The sequence below is a fragment of the Mangifera indica genome, chromosome 5, assembly GCF_011075055.1.
Source record: "Mangifera indica cultivar Alphonso chromosome 5, CATAS_Mindica_2.1, whole genome shotgun sequence".
Lineage (NCBI taxonomy): Eukaryota > Viridiplantae > Streptophyta > Magnoliopsida > Sapindales > Anacardiaceae > Mangifera > Mangifera indica.
Genome location: NC_058141.1, coordinates 16281333 through 16296994, shown reverse-complemented (window position 1 = coordinate 16296994; position 15662 = coordinate 16281333). Strand labels below are relative to the sequence as shown.

At 35.1% G+C, this 15662-nt stretch overlaps 3 protein-coding genes across 4 annotated transcripts; 2 read left to right on the top strand and 1 right to left on the bottom strand.

The window, feature by feature from the left end:
- Positions 1 to 198: 198 nt before the first annotated feature.
- On the top strand, positions 199 to 4691 carry LOC123216616 (elongation factor Tu, mitochondrial). Its single transcript, XM_044637091.1, has 12 exons — positions 199 to 559; positions 779 to 854; positions 994 to 1086; positions 1204 to 1278; positions 1752 to 1856; positions 1965 to 2055; positions 2164 to 2369; positions 2608 to 2691; positions 2969 to 3034; positions 3116 to 3178; positions 3556 to 3796; positions 4381 to 4691. Exons 1-12 carry the CDS (start codon positions 390 to 392, stop codon positions 4449 to 4451), a joined length of 1341 nt encoding a protein of 446 aa, XP_044493026.1. The 5' UTR covers positions 199 to 389; the 3' UTR covers positions 4452 to 4691.
- Positions 4692 to 5289: 598 nt separating this feature from the next.
- LOC123216617 lies at positions 5290 to 9614 on the bottom strand. 2 transcript variants are annotated; one of them, XM_044637092.1, is made up of 5 exons: positions 9237 to 9614; positions 8324 to 8504; positions 7610 to 8027; positions 6796 to 6870; positions 5290 to 6270 (listed from the first exon to the last, which is right to left on the bottom strand). In XM_044637092.1, the coding sequence occupies exons 1-5, from the start codon at positions 9321 to 9323 to the stop codon at positions 5775 to 5777; spliced, it is 1257 nt and encodes a 418-aa protein (XP_044493027.1). In that variant the 5' UTR covers positions 9324 to 9614; the 3' UTR covers positions 5290 to 5774. The 2 variants fall into 2 exon arrangements, with proteins under 2 accessions (XP_044493027.1, XP_044493028.1); XM_044637093.1 differs by lacking the exon at positions 6796 to 6870.
- A 2003-nt stretch (positions 9615 to 11617) lies between these two features.
- On the top strand, positions 11618 to 15479 carry LOC123216614 (BTB/POZ and MATH domain-containing protein 2-like). Its single transcript, XM_044637089.1, has 4 exons — positions 11618 to 12361; positions 13322 to 13670; positions 14177 to 14453; positions 15090 to 15479. The coding sequence occupies exons 1-4, from the start codon at positions 11940 to 11942 to the stop codon at positions 15266 to 15268; spliced, it is 1227 nt and encodes a 408-aa protein (XP_044493024.1). The 5' UTR covers positions 11618 to 11939; the 3' UTR covers positions 15269 to 15479.
- Positions 15480 to 15662: the final 183 nt, after the last annotated feature.

The following is a 15662-nucleotide window of genomic DNA, read 5'->3' as shown; positions in this document are numbered from 1 at the left end:
CTGTGTAACAACATACTAATTCATGAAACCTGATGCCTTCGTGTGGTAGGAAAATTCTACCATGAAGCTCTTCTGGGTTAGTTAGAATGGTAAGGATGGGTTCTCTGGAGTTGGAAAGTTATTAATAATATATTTTGATCAAAGCCTTCTTTTTTATGGTGCTTTATAAAGCTAACGAAAGATGATTTGAGTGACAAGAGTCAGAGAGATATAGGGGCCACTTAAGAGAGCACGGATTGGAAACTTACTGGGGCTGGGTTGGGCCTATTTTGTATACAGATAAAAATGCTCTGTCTTCCCTCGAGGCAACCGTAAAAGCTAAAACCCCAAATCACCTAAATTCCGCCTCTGGGTTAAGAGTGAGGGTTTTTGCTCTGTTTTTCATAAAAATGGCTTCTATGGTTTTTAGAAACCCTAACTCCAAGCGAATCGTACCGTTTACCTCTCGAATCTTTTGCGGCTCTTTCTCAATCTCTGACACACTCTATCGTAATGACATACCTTCTGCCCCCACTGCCGTTATGCCATTTTGGAGATCCATGGGGACTTTCACCCGCACGTATGTTAATTCTCTGATCTATTCATTCAATGCCTTTGCATATTACACTTTCCAAGTCTGTGGTCTCGTTGTTAGAGTAGAGCTTTTTGCTTCATTTGACAACGCGATAACTAGAAATGATCTTCGGCTAAAGGAACCGAAACATGAAAAAAAAGGAAATCTAAATTTGTCTTGCGAAGTGGATGTATGACTTATTTTTGTTATGCTTATTCTTGATAGTAAGCCTCACGTGAATGTTGGAACAATTGGACATGTTGATCACGGGAAGACTACACTGACTGCAGCTATTACAAAGGTTCGTTGTTGTTTAATTGACTGATTCTAGCAATAGATTACTTCTTCATTTTTTATTAGTTTTATGGTGTGTAAGATGGTAAAATGTTTATATATGAATTAAATATTCAGGGTTATGATATGTTAGCTTCTATGTGTAGGTGTTAGCAGATGAAGGGAAAGCAAAAGCCGTTGCCTTTGATGAAATTGACAAGGCCCCTGAAGAGAAGAAGAGAGGAATTACAATTGCAACGGTTGGATCTTAATTTTGTGCTTGTAATTTGATTATGCCTCTGGAATGATCAATTGATTTCCATCTCTCTTCTTTTATTTTTTACTCTCAACAAATCAGTGTTCATTTCATTTTTCAGGCTCATGTGGAGTATGAGACTGCTAAGCGTCATTATGCACATGTTGACTGCCCAGGACATGCAGATTATGTTAAAGTAAGTTATAAATAAATTGGTTTAACGTGCTTTTAGTTTTTTTGTATTATGTTGTGCATCTACGCGTGGATGAATTCAAGTTGATGGAGGTGTTTTGTAGATGTATGGTGTCTTTCCGAAGCTTTACATTCTTACTCTCTGCATAGTCAATGCAAATCTACGTTTTATTTCTAATTCAATTAACTTCCATGTTTGTATATTATTTTGGTGTAGAGTTCTGGCTGCTTATTCACAAATTAAATTTAGGCATGTTAATATCAATAGAACCTGCACATGTTTTATCTTGCATGGATGAGATCTTAACCTTTTTTTTTTCATGAAGATCTTGTTACCACTGCAAATTCTCTTATCTAATTTTCTAAATTCATATTTATTCAATAAATGTCAACTAGTTCTGTAAAAGGTTACTGTTAGATTTTAGTTAACTACACTTATTGTTTTGTAATTAACTGTTTATTTTTCTTGATTTACAGAACATGATTACTGGAGCTGCACAAATGGATGGTGGTATCCTGGTTGTTTCTGCCCCTGATGGGCCAATGCCTCAGACTAAGGAGCATATTCTGCTTGCACGTCAGGTGGGTATCCTATTAATATCTCATGAAGCACATTAAATTTGCATATCTGCCAGGGTCCATGCATTCAAAGTTGAATATGTTCATTGGATTTTGGAAAGCACTGTACAGGTTGGTGTGCCCTCACTTGTATGCTTTCTAAACAAAGTTGATGCTGTTGATGATCCTGAGTTGTTAGAACTTGTGGAAATGGAGCTGCGAGGTAGGTTAGCTTTTTGAGGTCCTTCAGTTTTTGAACTGATTTTAATTGCTTGCTTGTTACCCTAATTTTATTCTAAGTGTGTCACATGAGCTTACTGTTCTACTGCAGAGCTTCTTAGTTTCTACAAGTTTCCTGGAGATGAGATACCTATCATCAGGGGATCAGCTTTGTCAGCTTTACAGGGTACAAATGAAGAAATAGGTAGAAAGGCTATTTTGAAATTGATGGATGCTGTGGATGAATACATTCCTGACCCTGTGCGCCAACTTGACAAGCCTTTCTTGATGCCCATTGAAGATGTCTTCTCAATTCAGGTAAGAGAGATGCTTTCTTGTTGCCCTTTGAAAATTAATGAATGCTGCTATCTACAAATTTTGTAAATTATCGTATTGAGTTCTGAAATTAAATTTTGGTGGATGGATTTTGGCTTGTAGTGCCCATTTGGATTTTCCTGTTCTGCTATTGGACATTAAGTTATTTGGTTGTTTACAGATTTTTTTTCTTGGGAGTTGAATGCTTACTCAACTTTGATATTTATTACTTGTGTTGAAGGGGCGTGGAACTGTTGCAACTGGTCGTGTTGAACAAGGAACCATCAAAGTTGGTGAAGAAGTTGAGGTTTTGGGGTTAACTCAGGTAAATGTTTCAATCATTTTCATAATAGTAGAGTTGATAAATGTGTAAATCATTCGCTTATAGTAGAGTTTTGTGAAGTTATTCTGTATTTACTTCTAACAAAAGCCTTTGACTGATTATTTGCACGGCAATTCTGAGTCATCTATTGATTCTGTGATGTTTTGAATTATACTGGCATTAGCTGTATAACATTTTGTATGCAGTGTCCTTGTTATCTCTTTCGTCAATGTATTATTATGAGGAATGATTGGCCCTTACTTTGAGCTTTCGGCCTCAGGGTGCTCCTTTGAAAACTACTGTAACTGGTGTTGAGATGTTCAAGAAAATTTTGGATCAAGGGCAAGTAAGTGAATGATTATTTTACATTCTTTGGCTGTCAATTCTGTTCACATACTCAATTGGTGGGTTTTGTACTATTTACTAGGCTGGTGACAATGTTGGTCTTCTTTTACGTGGTCTAAAACGAGAAGATGTGCAGCGAGGACAAGTAAGTGGCACCTTTCAAGCTATATATATTTTAATTCAGCAAAATGTAGAACTCTACAAAGTTTTAAGTTCATGTTTCAACATTGGACTGCACATCTGGATTAAGCGGTTTAATTTTTAGTCATAAGTGAACTATCCTATCTAAGTCTAGTTGATTACCATTTACCACATGTTATAACAAAGCGAATGATATGTTTCATTGATATATTTTGTCCAGCGTTCTTTGATACATGAACAAAATGTAACAGTGTTAATTTTGGGACAGATGTTAGAAATTATCATCTGTATACTGTGATGCACTGAAATTAACTTTTGCATTAAATGTTAGTATCTACTTTTGAAGGATGTGCATCATTATCCTGTTATGCATTTTCTTAGGTGATTGCCAAGCCAGGATCTGTAAAGACATATAAGAAGTTTGAGGCTGAGATATATGTCCTCACAAAAGATGAAGGTGGACGACATACTGCCTTTTTCTCAAACTATAGGCCTCAGTTTTATATGAGGACTGCTGATGTCACTGGAAAAGTGGAATTGCCTGAAAATGTTAAGATGGTTATGCCTGGGGACAATGTGACTGCAGTTTTTGAGTTGATATCGCCAGTGCCTCTTGAACCAGGTGTGTCTACTTAACTTCATCTTCCTTGGAAGAGAGTATCTGCTCTAATTTTTATCTTCAGGAACTACAATCCTTGCCCCTCATTTATTTTAAAGTGCTTTGCCTTTTATATGCGTCATTCTTCAATGTCAGGCTTCATACATTATTCCACCCAAAGTTTTTGTTGATTGCGAGTAAACTTTGTTATGATAAATTCAGTTTTTTTCTTTTGTTACTAGTGTGTTTTTTCAAGATACAAATGTTTTCAAGTTCACATCAGAAAAATTCACAGTTTTTACAATTTAATTCTTTTGTTAAGAGAAACAACCTTTTGATTTGTGTATTGTACATGCTTCCACATATGTAAGCATCTTACCTTATTTGGCAGCATCCATGTCATAGATTAGCATTTCCCATCAGGAATAACCAAGGTGTTGCTCTGACTCCTTTTTTTTTTTTTTTCCCCATTTTGATTTCCGGTTTTGTTTAATAATTTTGTATATACAATTCACTTTCTGAAATTTTCTGCTTTATTTAATTTGTTGGTTTAACAGAAAATGCAAGAATAGAATGGTCTTATCATATTGTTTATTGTTGACAAACAGGCCAAAGATTTGCCTTGAGAGAGGGTGGCAGAACGGTTGGTGCAGGCGTAGTGTCAAAACTAATGAGCTGAGGATGGTTCCGGATGCTTCATGTTGCTTGCAAAAATGGGTAGAAACAAAAGGCTTTAGGCCTTGTTCACGGAAGCATATGCCATGTAATACCATGAGGACATTTATTTTTGACGCTATTTTCTTGGACTTGTTGAAATAGAGAAAATCAAAGTAGAAGGCGGGTTTTGAATCCATTTGAAACATACCTTAGTTGTGATATTAAAATAATATGCTGAAAAAAGTTAACTATGGTGTTAAAATGGGGATGTGTACAATATGAGTACGTAGGTTTCTTTTTCATGGAACGATTAAGGTTTTTGTTGAAATGAAATTTTGAGACTGACAGAAACTTACTGAGCAAATTGTATATTTGGGTGAGACAAATGGGTGCGCTGTTAGTGCTTAAAGTTTCTTCAGCAAAGATAAAGCTAGCAGCTTCTCTGAATTTTGAAAAATAAGCACTACTTGCATATGTGAAATCCGGCCAAACCAATTTTGTTGTAATTAATTGCCTGGGGGCAAAAACAAAAACTTTCAGTTTGATGTGAGAAAAGCGTGTTAATAGACAAGGACTTGTACAGGGTTTTATGTAAAAGGGAAAGATAGAGAGAAAACGTAGATGATAAATTGGACCAAAAAAGGTACTGGCCCGTAGCCGTAGGAGGAGGGTGCAACTCTCGTCGAAACATGGTGTTAGGGTCGGATAAAGATTTTGAAAATTATTCTGTATACATTGATCCGTTTTCTAGTATCCGACACACCAACAAATGCTATAAGCAGTCAGGCCTAGCGTATCTTCTATTCATGTGATGTCACCTTTTCAACATTTGTAGCCACCAGTCATCCGACACCTCATTGTGTCCTTAATAAAAACTGAGTTTCTACCAAATTATTAATACATAATTCTATACATTGATACATAATTCTACCAAAAAAAAAGTTTAAAATCGCAGAATTGTACCGTGTGTGTGTGTGTGTGTATATATATATATATATATAAAACACGATCTTAACCGTTACAGCACATAACCCTTCTATAAAATTTACAGCCTGGTTATCATTCAGCAACCACCCATCTATAGGTGAGTGATGATCTGATTGAACTTACCCTTGAGCTAAAGTCATCTTTAGACAGCGATTGCTTGGAATCAAAATTTTTCAGCTGCTCATACTTATGTTTCATGACTCCACCATCTTTGCTTCAAAATCACCCAATGCCCCGACCGTTCCACCAGTTCTTATCATCACTCAACTAAAAACATTTACACTTACGCTTTCCACCAAATCGGGATACTTAGTTAACCTTCCCATTTCCATTGAGGTTCATTTAAGCTTCTCAATGTTCATGCAAGCCTCAGCACAATCACTGCCATCAAAGTTGCAGCTCTGAAGTATATCTCATTTACACTTTTCTCTACTCTCCTCATAATCTCCTCGTCCTTCAATTCCATTTTGCTTGCATTCTTACGGATAAAGATAACAGTGTCCCTCAGTCTATTTACTGCCCATGAGAGCCAAACCAGCCCAAATGCAAGGCCAGTATTTAACAGTTTAGATGCACAGAACGGAACCCTCCCACAAGCTACTTTGCAGATTACAAAGAAAAAAACAGCAAGGCCGGTCCCAGCTATGCCAGCAGAAAACTGAGTTAAGAGCTCAGGAAGTTCAGGACCAGATTTCTTTAGTGAAAGAATAGCTGTTTTCCCATTTTGTCTTTTGTTCATCACCAAGGATAGGAGGCTCTCATATGCATGGAAGTAGCTCCTTCTATAAAGATCCCTCTCCTTACCCATCTTCCTACTGTTCTTCTTCTTGGGCTTGACTTTGATTTTCTCAGGACTGTCAAGAAAGATAATAGCAGAACATAATCAGACTAGGTTTTCCTGAAGGAGACAGAACCACATGACTACAATGTGAGTCATATGATATAGATTTATTATCATATGCCAATTTGAGTGACAATATATGATCTTAATTTCATTTTAACATCATTTTTGCCAATTAAGTTACACCAAATTAGCATATACTATCAGCCCTGATGAGCATTGATTAGTTCTTCAAACATTAGTCCCACAGCAATACATAAGTCAAAGAAAAAAATATGTCTAATCATTTAAAAGGGGTACATGTAGAAAGAATAGACAAGCACATGAAAGGTCTGAGATGGGACAGGTTCGAGAGGCTTAGGCAAGAAGTTTGAAAAGAATTTTAAGGCACATTATAAGATATAACAAAATAGTTTAATCTCTAATAGTGCTTTTAATTCAACAATTTCCCATCATCATGTATGTTATTTTGAGAAACAGATCACAGATAAGGGTGAGAATTATGATGCATTGCTGAAACAGAAAGTGATTTTGATACCTCTTCAAAGGTGCAACAGTCACAGCTTCAGTCTTCAAAGCAGATTTATTAACCTGAGCTTCACTGCTCTCCAGCCTATGCAAAAGGATGATTGCTGGTTCAGGTGTTTTAGCAGAAGTAATGAATGGTAACTAAAATTAGAAGAGATAAAAGAAATGTGTTTAAACAAGCATGTACATTCTGTGTTACAGTTACTACGATGCAAGACGGAAATTAGGTTGCCACCTTACTCTTCATGCAAGGTTTTAAACATGATCCAGGATCAACAGACCCTAAGCTTAATTACCAGTGTGGCAACAACCAGTATCTTCAAAACAATATATCAGAGCATTAACTTCAAGCAGGATAAAGATTGAGAGTGAAAGAGAGCAAAAAAATAAATAAATAATAAAACAGCTACCACATACTCTAGTCCTAGAAAACAATATGCTCAGAAAACAGTGATCAGAAAAAGCAGAAACCAACTAGTTTTTCTGAATGTATTAATATTAATGACATGGAAACAAATTCATTACACTCTTTCATGCAAAGAAAAGGTAATGTCTTAATAAGATTAGATTTAGAAAGTAATTCATTTAGTTTGCCGTCCAGAAGGAGGTCAACAGTTGGACCAATAAAATCAAAAGGTCAAGGCAATGTGTATCGCTTACTGACATTTGTCATTAGATCTGTCAACCCCTCAAAATACATCTATAAGCCAATTATGCATGCACATTTTTCACAATGTTGAAGATACTAAAATGTGGGTGCCCATAAATAATTCACATGTATTCGTACATGATACAAAAAATCAACCAGACATATATACCCATACCTGTCAAAATGCGGAATCAGTAATGACTGCTTTGTCCATTTAGTTGAATTTCTTGGTAAGTAAAACTCAGCAACAATGGAAAGCAAGTCACTCATTTCAGTCCCACTACCATTGAATAAGATTCTACCATCAGGATGAATGGTAATGTTTGAACTGCAGGCCATATCTCCCATAAAGTCCATGAGATGCTTTTGTTCTAATAATTCATTAGTTGGGTAAATGAGAGAAGGAGATGAAGGATGTCGGCATGCATCAAACATCAATGGTCGAAGCCCCATCAAGTCAGAGAGTAAAGACAAATCTAAAACACCTCCTTCAGCCTCACTTGATCTGGACTTGAGAAACCGCATGATTTTTTCATGCCTTGCGCACTGCTCTGCTATTCCAGAGCTGAGGAGTATCAAGTCTGGCCTGGGGTCTGCACACAAACAAGGAGGGAAGTAAATAATTCATGTGTTTTGCAAAAACAAGTATGCAAGGAATTAAAAAATATGTAAAACAGATCATTTTAAACTTGCATATTTAATTATCTATGAATGTATATACACCAAAATAAAGTTTTCAATTTTCAGTTTCTTTGGGGAGAATAAAGAAGGGTGCAGAATTAATTAAGCTTTAGACGGCTTTCTCACAAATGATATTTACAGAAATCAGGAAGAAGGATGATGATCTCTGGGAAACTAGTTCTCAACAACAAACTCTTGGGCTACAAACCTTGCACATCAATGAGCCCAGGCCTTCTAACTGTAGATTCAATCTTGACAAACTGTTTAGACTCACACAACCCATTCATAGCCTTCCATGGCTCCTCAGATTGATGTGACCTCAGATTAAGGCAATTGGGTCTTGTTATCTCTTGTCTGGCCCCTTGATGGAGCAAATAAAGTTGGCAATCCTGCATCATAAAAGATTAAAAGTTATCAGCTACTAACAGACAGAACTTACGATAAGATTCTACCACATAGACACCAACCATATCGCCTAGACCAATAGGTTGGATGAGTATAATACTCGCCTAACACAATCCTGTATAATGGTAGCACCCTATGGTGAAATAACTAATTTATGATTATTTTTCACCATCAGAAAGAAACTACATGATATGGCTATAATATGATATACCTAACTAGAGGTATCCGGGCAAACGATAAGTCAAAGAGTGAGGCCAGCAGATGTTTATAGCCCTGAATTTGAAATTTAGACATTTCACTCATAGAACTAATTAGAGTTTAGGAGATAAACACAACCATAATTGAAAATTTTAAAGCCATAATCAGTACACAAAAGAAAACTTAAATGAAGGAGATACGGCAATGACTGAAACTTTATCTGTAATCAGCTATCACCTTGGTTGACAAAGATGGATATATTGTGTAATCAATCGACCAAGCCCAGAATATGAACCCAGTATAGCTGAACTAGAATTAAAACCAATTCCCCTGAGCGAATCTAACACTGAATTTGAGAGCCCATCAAATCCATTAAAATCAATAAAGAATCAGATCCAGCAAGCAATCACAAAAAAAACACAAAACATTCACTCCATATTACACTCATTAAAAACCAAATCCATCACAACATATTTGGAAAACCAAGATAAAAAAACCTATAAACCTTTTAAATTTACCTTGATGACCCTGGCCATGCCCTGTTCTTGATGATAAAGAAGCCCTGGAGGGTAACCATGAGAAGCTATCAAACAAAGCTCAGCCATAATTTCTTTTATTTTCAAGAGAAACCCAGTTCAGAATCCAAGCTTCCTAACTCTAATCTCTCTCTTCGAGTGGGCGGCTCATAGACTTATCCAAGTAATCTATACTGGACCTCAAAATAAAAAGATTCCCACGTCTTTTCAGATTTCTATTTTGGGCAGTAACTAAACACGTAAAAACAAAATGAAAATGAAATCGATATCTGTGATCCAATCGTTTTATCCAGAAGTTTCTGTCGTTTGGGTTTTGTGGCTAACGCTTGCCTAGAGAATCCAGGTTGGGCAATCGTATCCGACGAAGCAATTCTTCAAAACTTTTTTCTTCTAAGTTGGTATGTTCCTGTGTATTGGAGAACATTGTATATTTGGTATATCACTACATCCTAGCCTTTCAGTATTTAATCAACGGTAGATATGGTTGATTGTTGGAAGTTGGTGAGAGAAGTTGGGCTGTGGAAAGAATCGTGACAGGGCCTATATGAAAATGCCACGTGTGATTGGAGTGACTTGTTGGAAAACGAGTGGGCACGATAAAATTGCATCAAACGCCACATAATTTTGTTATTTCATCCCAGTTTTAGTGAAATGATAAATATATATTTATAAAAAATAAAAATCAAATATCCATTCAAATTTTATTTTGTTATGGTATATCTATAAATTTTTTATTAAGATTAAAAAATAAATTATTGTTTTACTAATAATATTAAAATAATTAAAATTATATCACATTTCTTTCATTTTAATTTGTAAAACTAATCATTTTTCTCTTAAATTAAGTTTTAAAAAATTTACTTTTTCCCCCAAAGATACCAAACTCAAAATCCAGTCACTTTCTCCAATGAACAGCAACCCAAAGACGAACAAACAAGACAGAGTCATCTAGAGGATGACCTCTAGACTACCATTGTCGTCCAAGGACAACAAGCGTAATCCAAATCTCTAGACAACACTTCGCGGGCCTCATTGGATGATGCTTAGTCGTTTAGTGAAAAATGACAAGCATTGTCCAGATCTGAACGATGTTCGTTATCCATTAATGCACCTCGTCGACCGTCAATTGATTTAGAGATTTTGAGAGAAAAAAGACACTTTTCAAAGTTCAAATATGAACTAAAATTTAAAACCTGAAAAGAAAATGAAATCAAAATATATATTTTTTAATATTATTATTAAATAACGATTTTACCTTTATATTTAATAACAAATTTAATGATAATTTATAAATAATTGGGTATTTAAAATTTTCAACTATTACAAATATATTTTTAAGATTATATTAAAACTTAGATGAAAATTTATCATTTATCTTTTAAAAAATGATGTTATTATATTATTAATTTAAAAATACTGTAGCCTTGGACTCGATACATACATATTGTTTCTCTTAGTTGGTCATCATTCAATTGAATTAATCCCAAACCTTGGACTTAGTTGGGGCTCCATTAAAATCCATCTCTTAATTAATATATGATAATATTATATACATATATTTTGAATATATAAATAAATATATACTTATATATATTATCATATGATTATATATTATTTTATTTTTAATTAAAGATTATTTAATCATATAATGATACATATTAAATATGCATACATAATTTTATTATGATTTATTTAACATGAGATGAGTATTGGTGTTGTAATGTTTTAAAACAATGAAAATTTAGATGGTGTATGCTTATATTAGCAAAAAAGATGAAACGAAAGATCAATAAATTAGGATAATAATAAAATTAAATATATCGATTTTTGGTATATAATTTCATCATACAAATTTTTACGTGCATAATTTTAAATGGGCGTTACCTCTATATTTACAATTTTCTTATACAATTTGTCTTTCATGTATAATAATGTTTGGAATAATATTATATGAATACATAATGAATATAATTTTATAACTCACAATGATATTTTTTTGAAATTTAAAGATTATCTGTTTTAATTGTACATAAATTTACTGTTGAGCCCAAGTAGTAAGAACCCTCCAAACATTTGAATTATAATAACTTTATTATGAAAAATTAAATATCAAATTAATTTTGTTATTAAAATAAGGTACAACCCTTTATTAAAATAAGATGATAAATTTTATTTTATTTCATTTGTTTCACAACGAAAGAGGCATTATTTTATTATACTGACACGTGTTTATACTAGCGAGCGAGTACAAAGTTGTGCATACATCACCGACTATGTTAAACTGCTGTCTAAAACTTTCCCTTTTTTAATGACGTGCGTGTATATATAACATGTAGTATATATAAATGCATTACGTCTACATCAACATCAAATTAGATTAGATTATTGCTGTTCCCTTCTTTTTCTTTTCCTCCCCCCGTTCTTCTTCGATAAGCGCTTTTCCCTAACGAAACCCTGGATTTTCTCACCAACCAAACACCCGGTTTCACGAGAAATTCTCAAACCCAGACTCCAATTCACACCCTTTCCACACTCTACAACCCCTAATTTTACCCCGAGTCACTCTTTTCCCAAGAAAATCCCCAAATCTTTAATTTTTCCAAGAAAATCCCCAAATCCTGAATTTTCCCAAGAAAATCCCCAAATCTTGATTTTTCCCAAGAAAATCCTCCCGATTTCCCTGTCATGGGAAAGATTTTCCCGGAATACTCCAAACCCAGCGCATCCCCCTCCTCCTCTTCTTTCCATGCTCAGAGCACCACATCAACCTCGGTTACCGAAACTGTCAATGGATCTCACCAATTCAAAATTACCGGCTATTCTTTAGCGAAGGGTTTAGGGATCGGCAAGTACATAGCTTCCGATACGTTTATGGTGGGCGGCTACGCGTGGGCTATCTATTTCTATCCTGATGGGAAGAGCATAGAGGACAATGCGACGTACGTTTCGTTGTTTATTGCGTTGGCCAGCGAGGGGACTGATGTGAGGGCTCTGTTTGAATTGACTTTATTGGATCAGAGCGGGAAGGAGCGCCACAAAGTGCATAGCCATTTTGGGAGGACGCTCGAGAGCGGGCCTTACACGCTCAAGTATCGCGGGAGCATGTGGTGAGATATTCTTTTTCTGTTTCTTTTTTATTCCTTAATTTCATGTCGAATTTTTCTCAAAATAATGTAACAATGTCTTCGTATTCTTGATCGCGTTGCTTTATAATTCTTTGTTTTACATTCATTTGGCATTTCCTCATACTGATTATCAAGATAATTTATTATATTGCCTTCTGGTGCTGATTTGTGTGTCGGTGTTGAAGTTAGTCTTTGATTTTGTGCGGACGGTAGTTATTTACAAATGTTTTACCTAATATGATATAGAAATGATTCCTGGTTCGTGGATTTATCTATTTCTGTGAGCTTAAATTTTGATCTGTAACTGATATTATAATCTTATGTAGGCATAGAATGGGGACAAAATAAATCATGATTATTCTTTGAACATGGTTAAAGGATTTTGCCCCTTTTAAGTTGTAATGAATTATTTAATGAAATAGTGGTGTACTTGCAATGTATTCAGAGTTTTTATTTATTTATTTATTTATTTTCTTTATAGTTCCATGAGGGTTGAGTGTGTAAATAAACTAGAAGCAAGATGTTGTTGCCTGCTTTCGGCCCTGTTCGTTTCTTTTAAAAAAATTGAGCCCATGGGTGTTCAGCTGGTAATGATATGTTACAAGGATAGCATTTCAGGATTACCCAAATGTTATGTAATTTGTTCTTATTGAGCAATTTAATGACATTGACAGTACTCCATTTTATTGTTAATGATGTCTGCTTTAGATATATTTAATTTTATTTTGTTTTCATCTCCTCTGTATATAATCTTTCATTTAATCTAGGGTAAATTCTTTGCCACTTGGTTTTATCATATCTTTGTTATGATTTTTTGGTCTAAGTTCTTGGTTGCTTATGAACTTATGGCTTGTTACATTATAGTAATTAAATTTTACTCTTAATATATATAAAATTAAGTATCAAGTGCTACATAGCTTGTCTGATTATCAAATGTTGCAGGGGGTACAAGCGGTTTTTCAAAAGAGTTCTTTTGGAACAATCAGACTATCTCAAAGATGATTGTCTTTCAGTTCATTGTAGTGTTGGTGTTGTGAAGTCACACACAGAGGGGCCCAAAATCTATTCCATAGCGCTACCACCTTCTAACATTGGTCAGCATTTTGGGAAACTACTGGAAAGTGGAAAGAATACTGATGTAAATTTTGAAGTTGATGGTGAAGTATTCGCTGCTCACAAATTGGTGCTTGCTGCTCGATCACCTGTATTCAGGGCCCAGCTTTTTGGTCCAATGAGGGATCAGAATACTAAGTGTATAAAAGTTGAGGACATGGAGGCCCCGGTTTTTAAGGTTTAATACATCCCCTTATTTTCTTTTCTTAGCTGCGCATTTTTATATTAGCCAGCTTATATCATTTTTTCCATAACAATGCCTGCATAGAGGTTTCAAAGGTATTTAGATACATAAATCTGCCGTTTTTTTTCTTAAATTCCAAATTGTGACATGCAAATAAAGTACTGGTTGTGAGTGCATACTGCAAATATTGTGTAAATTTGTTTTCAGAACTTTTGTTTTGGTTTTCAGTGGACATAAATCATGAGATTTTATTAGCAGCTGAGTAATTTGGAATTTTCAAAGCAGTCTGAATAGCATTGTTTGAATGGATTCATGGAATGGTTCTAATGAAAGTTTGACTTACCTTTTGCTGGTTGTATCATATCCTTCTCATCACTGCACTGGACAAATATGGTGTCGTGTTTTATTTATTTTGGCAAATTGGTTTAAACATGTAAGATGATCATTTATAAATATTATTTGTGACTTATCGCTTCTCTAACCTTATTTGTTCCTTCCAGGCTTTGCTGCATTTCATATACTGGGATACTCTACCTGACATGGAAGAGATCACTGGTATGAACTTAAAGTGGGCTTCAACTTTGATGTCTCAGCATCTGCTTGCAGCGGCAGATAGGTATGGTTTAGACAGGCTCAGATTGCTTTGTGAGGCCAATCTTTGTGAGGATATTGCCATTAACACCGTGGCAACCACATTAGCTTTGGCTGAGCATCACCATTGTTTCCAGCTGAAGGCTGTTTGTCTCAAATTTGTTGCCATGCCTGAAAATTTAAGAGGTACTTATAATGAAGGCCTTTTATCATGTCAATTGTAATATGATCTTGAATGGGAAAAAAATGCTTATACTAATCTTAGAACTACTATATCTTATTGAAGATAATATTGATAGAAATTCTTCGGATAAATGGTCTTCATTTCTAAACCACATAGAGGATTGGAGTCAACCACTGATGTGGTTGGTGGTCATCTTGTGTAATATAAACATTTATCGTATTCTCAGAATTTTATACCCATGTTGTGGATATCATTATACAGTGTACATTTGTCGTATATGTTTTCTAGCTTTTACAAGTCGTATACAAAGCTATTTCAATCCACTAAATGTTGCAAATTTATTGCCAGTCATCTTCTGTGTATCTCAGTTTCCATGCTATATTGTAGAAAGTTTCACCTGTACATGGAGTTAATAAATTTTTCTAGTTGCATGTACATAATAGTCATCTATAGGCGTGTAAAGGTGTCCCCGGTTACACAATTGTTGGGCATTGTTCCTACAAAGTTGTCTTTCTACTCATGCATTAATTAGTGCCACAATCTTCAGTATCAGTTTTATCGAAAATTTATCTCTGTTTTTCAATATCATTAGTGAGATGAAGCTTGTTTAATTATTATTATTTTGTGTGTGTTTGCAGCTGTGATGCAAACTGATGGTTTCGAGTACTTGAAGGAAAGTTGCCCCTCTGTGTTGACAGAACTGTTGGAGTACGTGGCGAGAGTTAGTGAGCACTCTGTGGTGGTATGCAGGCATGGCAATGAAGCAATCCTTGATGGCAGTGACGTCAATGGGAGGCGGGTTAAGCAAAGGCTATAGGGAAAGCAGCATTTCGTACATTATCTTTTAGCCCCCACCCAAAAAAAGAAAAAAGAAGAAATGTCATCTGACATATGTAGGATTAGAAACAATTTTTCTAAGGTCAGCTTCTGTAATTCTGTATTTGTAATTGTTGTAAATTTAGTTCTCTTGGTGTCCTATGATTTTCTTGTTTTATGGAGTTTGCTTTTTGTTGTTTGCGTTTCTTGAATTACCGGTGTTGCATCTGAGTTCAATCGGCGGCTTGCAATTGCCAACCAAATGCCTATTGATTGTTCTTGTATCACATAACAGCAAGTGTATTGAATGTCGTGTGTGTTGGGCTCCCTGGTGCCTCAATTGCCTAGCTTATTTTCGGAGAAATCGGAACGGAGAGATTACTGTTACATTAGTA

Excerpts from the sequence above, each read along its gene's own strand:
- LOC123216616 (XM_044637091.1), top strand. The coding sequence starts at position 390 with ATGGCTTCTATGGTTTTTAGAAACCCTAACTCCAAGCGAATCGTACCG. Across the intron at positions 855-993 it reads TGACTGCAGCTATTACAAAG|GTGTTAGCAGATGAAGGGAA; the intron begins GTTCGTTGTTGT and ends TTCTATGTGTAG. Across the intron at positions 1,087-1,203 it reads GAGGAATTACAATTGCAACG|GCTCATGTGGAGTATGAGAC; the intron begins GTTGGATCTTAA and ends TTCATTTTTCAG.
- LOC123216617 (XM_044637092.1), bottom strand. The coding sequence starts at position 9,323 with ATGGCTGAGCTTTGTTTGATAGCTTCTCATGGTTACCCTCCAGGGCTT. Across the intron at positions 6,871-7,609 it reads CTGATTCCGCATTTTGACAG|GCTGGAGAGCAGTGAAGCTC; the intron begins GTATGGGTATAT and ends CCTTTTGCATAG. Across the intron at positions 6,271-6,795 it reads ACTGTTGCACCTTTGAAGAG|TCCTGAGAAAATCAAAGTCA; the intron begins GTATCAAAATCA and ends CTTTCTTGACAG.
- LOC123216614 (XM_044637089.1), top strand. The coding sequence starts at position 11,940 with ATGGGAAAGATTTTCCCGGAATACTCCAAACCCAGCGCATCCCCCTCC. Across the intron at positions 13,671-14,176 it reads TGGAGGCCCCGGTTTTTAAG|GCTTTGCTGCATTTCATATA; the intron begins GTTTAATACATC and ends TGTTCCTTCCAG. Across the intron at positions 14,454-15,089 it reads CATGCCTGAAAATTTAAGAG|CTGTGATGCAAACTGATGGT; the intron begins GTACTTATAATG and ends GTGTGTTTGCAG.